Source organism: Lemur catta, chromosome 15 (assembly GCF_020740605.2).
Source record: "Lemur catta isolate mLemCat1 chromosome 15, mLemCat1.pri, whole genome shotgun sequence".
Classification (NCBI taxonomy): domain Eukaryota; kingdom Metazoa; phylum Chordata; class Mammalia; order Primates; family Lemuridae; genus Lemur; species Lemur catta.
In genome coordinates, this window is record NC_059142.1 from 52,291,223 (window position 1) to 52,300,939 (window position 9,717).

Consider the following 9,717-nt stretch of genomic DNA (forward strand, 5'->3'; position numbering starts at 1 on the left):
AAGCAGAGGGTCCCAGAGTGAGCCAGTCCGTGTGAGAGGCAAAGGAAAGGGAGCTCTAGCACCTGGTCCCTCTTGAGGGCAGAGGTCAAGGCTGGCTCTCCTGTTCCCATCAGGCCGGCTTCCTTGTCACCAATGCCCTGCGCTTCATGTTCAGTGCCCCTGGGATCACTTCCTGGCAGTACACCCTGCTCCAGCTGCAGGCAAGCACTGCCCTTTCCTTTCTGTTGTGCTTTTCTCTGTCCCATGGGGCTGGGTCCCCTCATGGTGCCCTGACTGTCCCTCCCTCTCTGCGGCCCAGAGGTCCCCTCAGGCTTCAGCTTAAGAATGCCTCCTTCCCTTCCTGCCCCCTGGACAGCTGTCCTTTCCTGCCCAGGGAATGGCCACAGGGCCAGGGGGCAGCCCTTTACCTCCACCCGAGGCCTGGAGCTCTCGGGAGTCTCCACGTGGTCCCTTCTTTCCCAGGTGAATGGTGTCTTGCCCATCCTCCCCCTACTCTTCCCAGTCCTCTGGGTTCTGGCAACTGCCTGTGGAGAGGCCCGAGTCCTGGCCCAGATGAGCAAGGCCTCGCCCAGCTCCCTGGTAGGTGGTTCCAAGGTGTCTGGGGGAAGTGACAGGAACATTAAGAGGGAGCTGGCTGTGCCAGCGGAAAGGGCAGAAGTCCAGCCTCACCTTGGGCTCAGCATGCTGGTAGGCCCTGGGCAGCTCTCCAAGGGCTCCAGCCATCCCCGTTCCAGAATAGTCTCCAGGCCAGGCCCTGGGTGTGGGTGAACATCCATCCGGGCTCCCACCAGACAGGAAGTCAGGACTGCCCGGTGCCCCTCACCAAAGGGGTTGGGGGCCTCGCTGGGGTGGGGGCCCCTGCCCTGCCAGCTTGGAGGCCTGTGTAAAGGCGGTTTTTCCTCACTGAGGCCTGGACCCTCTTTCTCTGTGCAGCTGGCCAAGTTCTCAGAGGACACGCTCAGCAGCTATACAGAAGCCGTCTCCTCCCAGGTACACTGACCCAGGATGGATTCTGCCCCAGGCCCTGGAACCATACCCCTGGGTTCCCACATGCCCTTTCTGGAACCTGGGACTCTTCTGTTTATGACCTTCAAGCCTCCGCCCAGGCTTGTGGCGCCCCCATGTCCACCTGTTGCCTATGAACATAACCCAGGCCTATTCCCGTAACGTGTTGGTGTCCTGTCCCAGACAGATGCCTCTGTACCCCAACTTCCTGGCACTCTCCCGGACTTTTCCCACTTTTTGCCCTAGAGGCCATCTCCAGGGAAATAAGGCTGAGCCCCAGATGGCCTTGCAGACTTTCTCCCTCCTACCAGGAAATGTTACGCTGCATTTGGGGCCACTTCCTGAGGGTGATCCAGGGGACGTCGCCAACTCTGAGTCACAGTTCCAGCCTGCTGCACAGCCTGGGCTCTGTCACGGTGAGGGTGGCCCCTGTGGGGAGGAAGCACCCTGTCTCCCCAAGCCTGTTGTCTGGCCAGGTCTGGCTTGTCCGTCTGCCACTTGGGTGGCCCCTGGGCAGGTTTGGCTAATGCTAAGCTCCCTTTCCAATCCCAACCTCTCTCCCTGCAGGTCCTGTGCTGTGTAGACAAACAGGGGATCCTCTCCTGGCCAAACCCCAGCCCAGAGACCGTGCTGTTCTTCAGTGGGAAGGTGGAGCCCCCTCACAGCAGCCACGAGGACCTAACGGATGACCTGTCCACCCGCTCCTTCTGCCATCCCGAGGTAGAGGAGGAGGTATGGCCGGCTCCCATGGGCCCAACTCTGGGCCAGGCTGTTTAGCCTTGGAGCCTGGCCAGGGAGGGTGAGGTTTAGGAGGGAGAAGGCGGGTTCAGGCACCCTTAGGATCTGCCTCTGAGCAGGTAAGGTGAAGCCACAGGACAAGGCAGTGAGGGGACCTAGAACCGCCCGCCGTCCTGATACCTGGAGCCCCTGGGCCCCAGTGCTAGATCTGTGCTCCTCATTCTCCCCAGCCCCGTGAACGAGATGCCCTCCTGGCTGGCTCCCTGAACAACACCCTACACCTTTGCAACGAGCAGGAGCGTGGCAACTGGCCTGGCGATGGTCCCAAAGCCCCCGAGCCCTATTCTCACCACAAGGCGCATGGCCGCAGCAAACACCCCTCTGGCTCCAATGTGAGCTTCAGCAGGGACACTGAGGGTGGGGAAGAAGAGCCCAGCAAGGTAAGAGGAGGGGAGCAGAGTGCAGCAACCCCCTCCTCAGCAACAAGCCTTCCTGGCTCCCCTGCCAAAGAAAGAGCACAGAAGTCCCTACCCTCCATCCCAGAGCCCCCAGACTTTGCCAGCTGGACCCGCCTTCCAGTTCCCACTAATGGTCCCTGGTCTCCTGAGTAGAACCTTCTAAACACAAGGCTGGTGGCTCCCTCTTCCCTGGCAGAAAAAGATCTCTTATTATTTCCTCTTTGGTCTGGCCATCCCTCTTTTTCTGTCCTGGCTGTGTCATTGGGCATAGATCCTAGAAGCAGACAGGAGCCCAAGAAGGACAGGAAGAGGATTTGGGGAGGGGTGGGAGAGCGGCAGCAGAGCACTTTCTCCTGGAAAGGGTGCACCCGTCAGGGGCAGGAGCCTTCCCCTAACCTTGGGAGGCAACTGGAGCCAGAGCCTGCATCCCCCACACCCAGCCTGGTCTAAGGCTTCCCTTCCCCCACACCTCTCCTCCAGCCCCAGCCTGGGATGGAGGGCGACCCCTACGAGGCGGAGGACTTTGTGTGCGACTACCACCTGGAGATGCTGAGCCTGTCCCAGGACCAGCAGAACCCCTCCTGCATTCAGTTTGATGACTCCAACTGGCAGCTGCACCTCACCTCCCTCAAGCCCCTGGGCCTCAATGTGCTGCTGAACTTGTGTAACGCCAGCGTCACTGAGCGCCTGTGTCGGTTCTCAGACCACCTGTGCAACATCGCCCTGCAGGAGAGCCACAGCGCCGTGCTGCCTGTGCACGTGCCCTGGGGGCTCTGCGAGCTTGCCCGCCTCATTGGTAAGACCCCTGCGGTAGGGCGTGGCCAGCTGGGGTGGCCGCTGGCCTCGTAGAAGAGGGCCAGCACTGACTCCTAACAGGGCCTAAAGGACCCAGCATGGCATTCGTTTGTTATGAGCACCGTCTGCTCCCTTAGCTTCTGATGGTCCCCTTTAATCAGACACCGCTATGTGTGACAGAGCTTCCGAATTGGAGAGAGAACTGATTGTTGGGATGAAAAGGTGGAATGAAACAGCCAGACTGGCTGGATTCTGTCTGAGCCCGGGGAGGGGGAGGTGGTGTGAGCTTCCTCCCAGAGGCCCTCAGTTCCTGTCCCTTGCCCTGTAGGCTTCACTCCTGGGGCCAAGGAGCTCTTCAAGCAGGAGAACCACCTGGCACTGTACCGTCTCCCCAGCGCTGAGATGGTGAAGGAGACCTCGCTGGGACGACTCTCCTGTGTCACCAAACGGCGTCCTCCCCTCAGCCATATGATCAGCCTCTTCATCAAGGATACCACCACCAGTGAGTCCCACACGTCTTGGCCAGTGTCAGGCCTGACCTTCCCAAGCTTGGCAGGGGAGCTCTGCCCTGCCCTGTCCTTTCCTCCTAGGGAGGACTAGGCAGGTGGACGGTAGACTGCTTCCTGAGTCTTCCAGTGTGGCAGGGATTGGACTTGGGGACCAGGGATGGGGTGGTGGTGGCCGAAGGACGGGAAGTACAGTGTCTGCATTAGAAGCCCAGGGCTGTTCCCTAGAGACTTGCTATCATGAGGCCCTGGGAGGTCCCTCCTCTGTCAGGGGCTCCCTAGCACCCTTCCCCAGGATGGCAGTGTGCTGCCTGTTAGGTCAGAGTGAGGGGCGGGGGTTAGTCTGGGACACTCATGGTTTGACCTTTTTCTTTACTGCCCACCCCCTGCCCCAGGCACAGAACAGATGCTGTCCCATGGCACGGCCGACGTGGTCTTGGAGGCCTGCACAGACTTCTGGGATGGAGCTGACATCTACCCTCTCTCAGGTTCCGACAGGTGAGCAAGGAAGCGTTTGCCAGCAGCATGAGCAGTGAGCAGTCAGCTGGTCTGCCTGTCCTCACAGGCATGGGAGCTCCCGGGACCACTCACCTCACTTCTTCCCCACTTCCCTGGCAGAAAGAAAGTGCTGGATTTCTACCAGCGAGCCTGCCTGTCTGGTTATTGCTCTGCCTTCGCCTACAAGCCCATGAACTGTGCCCTGTCCTCTCAGCTCAATGGCAAGTGCATTGAGCTGGTACAGCTGCCCGGCCAGAGCAGCATCTTTACCCTGTGTGAGCTGCCCAGCACCGTCCCCCTCAAGCAGAACACCCGCCACAACAGCTGGAGCTCTGACGGTACATCGTGCGCCCATCCAAGTGGGGCCAGAGCTGGGGCTCCCAAGGGCTGGGGTCTCAGGAGCAGGGAAGGCTCCCAGAGGGCCATGGCACCCACTGCAGCAAAGGGTGAGGTGGGCTCACAGCACTGGCCTGGGATGCCAGCCATGGCACTCTCCATCCACTGACTTGAGGGGTCCCTTAGTTTCCTTGCCCACAAACAAACAGGTGCTCACTCTGCCCTTCTCACAGATTGATTGTGATGCTCAAGTGGGATAATATGCATAAAGTGCTTTCACAGGGAATTGTAAAGCACACGCATTTGTAGAGCATTAACGTTATTAGCATCAGACGGCAGACCAGGTCACAAACCCTGCTGGAACAGAGGGACCCAGAAGCTCCACCTCCACCCCTCTACCCTCTGCCAAACATGCACACTTACAAGGTCTTTTAAACCCAAGAGACCATGACTGAAGCAGTTGCCCAGGGCAGGGCCAGTCCCCTAGCTCTGGAGCAGGGCTGGGCAGGAGCTGTGGCCACGCTCTGTCTGGCTCCTCAGGATGCCACCTGACTAATGAGTACCTTTCATTGTCTTTTCTCCTCCTGTGTCTGTTGGCTCCTTTGTGTGTCTTGGCTGTGTGGGTGCGTGGCTGTGTGTGGTCCCCTGGGGCCTGCGTGCTCATTGATTTGGGTGTGGCATCTGTGTGTGTGGCCCTGGGCTGCCTCCTGGAATCTGCTGGTTCCTGGGTGTCCTGACTGGGACCCGGGTGTCCTGGCTGGGCTTTGTGCCTTGTGTCTGCCTGAAGAAGGGATCGGGGAGGTGCTGGAGAAAGAAGACTGCATGCAGGCCCTCAGCGGCCAGATCTTCATGGGCATGGTGTCCTCCCAGTACCAGGCCCGGCTGGACATCGTGCGCCTCATCGACGGGCTGGTCAATGCCTGCATCCGCTTCGTCTACTTCTCTTTGGAGGACGAGCTCAAAAGCAAGGTGGGGAGAGCCACCCCCTCTGCCACACTGACCCTTTTTCCAGGGGCTTTTGGGCCCTTCTGTTCATTGCCATTACCTTTCATAGGTGTTTGCAGAAAAGATGGGCCTGGAGACAGGCTGGAACTGCCACATTTCCCTCACACCCAATGGGGACATGCCTGGCTCCGAGATCCCCCCCTCCAGCCCCAGCCATGCAGGCTCCCTGCATGATGACCTGAATCAGGGTGAGGATGAAGGCTTGGGGTGGGGCAGTGGGGGTGGGAGCAGGAAGAGCCTCCATAGATCCCTCCTGATAAGAACATTCCCTTGGAAAATGGTTCTGATGTCTCTGCGGGTAATAGCAAGCAGCAGGGGAGGAACAAAGACCCGGAGGCAGGAAGTTCTGTACTATCTGTAGGGCAAGGGAAGGCCCCCAGAAGGCTGGCCCCAAGGTGAGGGACAGGCTTTTGTCCCTACAGTGTCCCGAGAAGATGCAGAAGGGCTCCTCCTCATGGAAGAGGAGGGTCACTCGGACCTCATCAGCTTCCAGCCTACGGACAGTGACATCCCTAGCTTCCTGGAGGACTGCAACCGGGTACGATGGCAGGATCTGTCCCATATGTCCCTACAGTGGTTCCTCAGCTGGTCCAGGGGAGGGAAGGGCCGGAGAAGGGGCAGGCAATTGAAGGGGAGGGATCCTGCTCCCATCCTGAGGCCACTGGCATCTCTGCTTTCTCCAGGCCAAGCTGCCCCGGGGCATCCACCAGGTGCGGCCCCACCTGCAGAACATTGACAACGTGCCGCTGCTGGTGCCCCTCTTCACTGACTGTACCCCTGAGAGTGAGTGCTGCGGCCTCAGGCACCCAGGCAGCCTGGTCCTGGGCACCGTGGGCTCTGGAGGGGTGCAGGTTTCCCGTGCAAGGTGTAGAGGAGCCCAGGCTGGGATCAGCTGGGGAATCTCGGGGCTGGTACCATGGGTGTGCTCATTCTAGAGGGGTCAGAAGTGACAATGTCCATATGATCCCGTTGCTGGGGTGGGGTTGTTCCAAAGAGGGGCCCGCTTCCCATTGCCTCCTGCCCAGCACCCACAAGAGAGCCCTTCCTGCCTGACTCTGTGCCATCCTGCCCTGCCCCTTCAGCCATGTGTGAGATGATAAAGATTATGCAGGAGTATGGGGAGGTGACCTGCTGCCTGGGCAGCTCTGCCAATCTGCGGAATAGCTGCCTCTTCCTCCAGAGCGACATCAGGTCAGGGGGGCACACTAGAGCCTGCGGGCCAGCCTCTACCTCCCAGACCCTGCTGGGCCTGCATGGGGCTGGGGGCGGATCCTATGGCTGATTTTGCCCTGGCTGGACCAAGGCACTTGGGCATGGTGGGAGAGGGACCAGGTGCTGAGTCCTGTGGGGGATGCCGTCTCTGCAGAATGCAGTTGATGAGTACGCTTTCTCCTACCCTGAGCAGCATTGCCCTGGACCCCCTGTACCCATCCCGTTGCTCCTGGGAGACCTTTGGCTACGCCACCAGCACCAGCATGGCCCAGGCCTTGGATGGCCTTTCTCCCCTGCAGCTGTCAGGGCAGCTCAACAGCCTGCCCTGTTCCCTGACCTTTCGCCAAGAGGAGACCATCAGTGTCATCCGGCTCATCGAGCAGGTGGGGGCCTGGCCAGAGCGGGGGGGAGGGGAAGGGCTGCAGGGCCTGCTGGGGGACCTGGGTGGGAGTAGCTGCACAGGAACTGCTGCTCCCCACTCAGGCCCCACCCCCACTCGGGCCCCACGCTCAGAGCGAAGCTGTCCTGGGCAGTTTAATCTTCGCTGCTCTGTCCTCCAGCGAGTGTCTAGGACATCTGGCTCCCGGCTGAAGTTTGCCAGCTGCAGGCCTAAGGGAGACCAGGCAGGCCTAGGCCATAATCTGTCCCTCTTGGTCCCTAGGCTCGGCACGCCACCTATGGCATCCGTAAGTGCTTCCTCTTCCTGCTGCAATGCCAGCTGACGCTCGTGGTCATCCAGGTGAGGTGTGGCCAGCACAGGCATTACCTCTCCCACCCACTCCTTTGCTCGGGGCCAGCTGAGGATCTGAGGTGGGAGGCTAGGGGAGCAGCACCACCAAGGGCCCCCTGAGCCTCTGTGAACCCCCTGGGCATTTCAAGGTGACCCCACTGGCAGAACAGTGTCCCCCCCCCCCCCCCGGCCCCAGCTCCTCTTGGGCAGGATGTGGGCATCTGTGTGGGCACAGGGCAAGGTGGCCCTGGGGATCCTAGGGCCTTATTTGCCAGAATCTAACTGTGGTTCTGGGCTTCTTTTTTGGCCTAGTTCCTTTCTTGCCTAGTCCAGCTGCCACCGCTCCTAAGCACCACTGACATCCTGTGGCTGTCCTGCTTTTGCTACCCTCTGCTCAGGTGAGAGGCCACACAGCCCCTCTACGCCCAGGCAGCAGGTCAGGATGTCCCTGTTCCTCCCCAAGAGCCCTGGGTTCTGGAGGAACTGCTCAGGGTTCACCTTCTCTGATCCAGGATGCATTGAGGGACCTCCCCTTTGATGTGTGCTATCCCTCACCAGACCTGACCTAATTCCCATGACTCCCTAAAGGCTCCCACTATGAGGATTGCAGGACAAAGGATCACAGTCCCCGCCCCTTGACCCGATCTCTACTTTTCAGCATTTCTCTGCTGGGGAAACCCCCCCACAGCTCTATCATGTCGATGGCAACAGGAAAAAACCTTCAATCCATTCCCAAGAAGGTAAGCAAAGCAGACCCCATGAGCCTGGGCCTCTCACGGAGGAACTGGAGTGTGTACAGAGGGGCTGGGGCTTGGGGGCAGGGGAGAGGGCCTGACCTGGAAGAGATTTCTGGAGAGATTGGAAGGGAGATTCCATCAGAACTGGAAAGCCAGCACTTGGTTCCTAGTCTTCCCCCAGATCAAAGAGGAGGTGGTAGGGACAGAGTGAGAAAGACCCTGGCTGGGGGCACAAGATCCTTATCCCCCAGGCCTGACCATTTACTAAGAACCTGTGGGCCGGGCGCGGTGGCTCACGTCTGTAATCCTAGCTCTGGGAGGCCGAGGCGGGTGGATCGCTCGAGGTCAGGAGTTCGAGACCAGCCTGAGCAAGAGTGAGACCCCGTCTCTACCAAAAATAGAAATAAATTATCTGGCCAACTAAAAATATATATACAAAAAAAAAAAAATTAGCCGGGCATGGTGGCTCATGCCTGTAGTCCCAGCTACTCGGGAGGCTGAGGCAGTAGGATCGCTTAAGCCCAGGAGTCTGAGGTTGCTGTGAGCTAGGCTGACGCCACGGCACTCACTCTAGCCTGGGCAACAAAGTGAGACTCTGTCTCAAAAAAAAAAAAAAAAAAAAGAACCTGTGGAACATGTGAAAAAGCCAGAGGCGGTGGCAGAGGGGCCATCGGCCACAGGAGTGCCTGGCCTCCCTTCTCCTGCAGACCCAGCACTACTTCCTGCTCTGCTTCCTGCTCAAGTTCAGCCTCACCATCAGCTCCTGCCTCATCTGCTTTGGCTTCACACTGCAGAGCTTCTGCGACAGCTCCCGAACCCGCAACCTCACCAGCTGCTCCTCCATCATGCTGCCCAGGTGGGGCCCATGCCCAGGGATCCGCCTACCCCCCGGCCCCTCCCCAGCCCACTTCCCTGTGGCCCCAGAGGGGCTGAGCCCACCCCTTGCTTTGGCAGCAACGACGAAAGGGCTCCAGCCTGGTTTGAGGACTTTGCCAACGGGCTCCTGTCAGCTCAGAAGCTCACTGCTGCCCTGATTGTCCTGCACACTGGTGAGGGGCCCCTGAGGCTGATGCTGTTGGGTGGAGAAGGCCCCCAAGGGCAGGGGAGGCCTTGGACCGGTGGGAAGTCTGACCCCTCCATCACCCACTTCCCTCAGTCTTCATTTCCATCACCCACGTGCATCGCACCAAGCCCCTGTGGAGAAAGAGCCCCTTGACCAACCTCTGGTGGGCCGTGACGGTGCCTGTGGTGTGAGTATCACTTGGTGGAAGGGGTGGCGCGGGGGTGGGGGAGGAGAGGGGCGACCACAGGGCTAGGATTGCAGGGTGGGATGGGGGCCAGAGGTTTAACTGTGCCCTCCTTGAGCTACTGTGGTAGTGAGGAAAGCAAGGAAAAAAGCAAGAAGACTTGGGGTTCACAGGGGACTGCCACCTCCTCCCCTAGGCTGCTGGGTCAGGTGGTCCAGACAGCCGTGGACCTGCAGCTGTGGACGCACAGGGACAGCCGCATCCACTTTGGCCTGGAGGATGTGCCCCTGCTGACCTGGCTCCTGGGTTGTCTGTCCCTGGTCCTCGTGGTGGTCACCAATGAGATCGTAAAGCTGCATGAGATTCGGTGAGCTGCCAGCAGGTTATCTCCCTCTGTGCTCAGAGTGTTCTCTAAACTTGTCACCCCCTTGTCGACATCCCCCTGCTCCT

General features: G+C 59.6%; 1 protein-coding gene across 6 annotated transcripts in view; it reads left to right on the plus strand.

Annotated features, from left to right (window-relative positions):
- Positions 1–9,717, plus strand: part of TMEM94 (transmembrane protein 94) — a 35,328-nt gene that overhangs the window by 24,384 nt on the left and 1,227 nt on the right. For 3 of the 6 annotated variants that reach the window (XM_045569908.1, XM_045569905.1, XM_045569904.1), the window contains 23 exons: positions 114–200; positions 463–579; positions 934–990; positions 1,317–1,421; positions 1,573–1,725; positions 1,974–2,183; positions 2,682–2,997; positions 3,325–3,498; positions 3,898–4,000; positions 4,121–4,338; positions 5,124–5,305; positions 5,391–5,529; positions 5,764–5,879; positions 6,025–6,124; positions 6,424–6,532; positions 6,747–6,936; positions 7,215–7,292; positions 7,596–7,681; positions 7,942–8,023; positions 8,728–8,876; positions 8,975–9,069; positions 9,177–9,270; positions 9,464–9,634. In XM_045569908.1, the coding sequence (XP_045425864.1) occupies positions 114–200; positions 463–579; positions 934–990; positions 1,317–1,421; positions 1,573–1,725; positions 1,974–2,183; positions 2,682–2,997; positions 3,325–3,498; positions 3,898–4,000; positions 4,121–4,338; positions 5,124–5,305; positions 5,391–5,529; positions 5,764–5,879; positions 6,025–6,124; positions 6,424–6,532; positions 6,747–6,936; positions 7,215–7,292; positions 7,596–7,681; positions 7,942–8,023; positions 8,728–8,876; positions 8,975–9,069; positions 9,177–9,270; positions 9,464–9,634 (3,131 nt within the window). Of the gene's footprint in view, positions 1–113; positions 201–462; positions 580–933; positions 991–1,316; positions 1,422–1,572; positions 1,738–1,973; positions 2,184–2,681; positions 2,998–3,324; positions 3,499–3,897; positions 4,001–4,120; positions 4,339–5,123; positions 5,306–5,390; positions 5,530–5,763; positions 5,880–6,024; positions 6,125–6,423; positions 6,533–6,746; positions 6,937–7,214; positions 7,293–7,595; positions 7,682–7,941; positions 8,024–8,727; positions 8,877–8,974; positions 9,070–9,176; positions 9,271–9,463; positions 9,635–9,717 lie in introns of all 6 variants that reach the window. The other 3 variants (XM_045569907.1, XM_045569903.1, XM_045569906.1) reach the window with 2 other exon arrangements.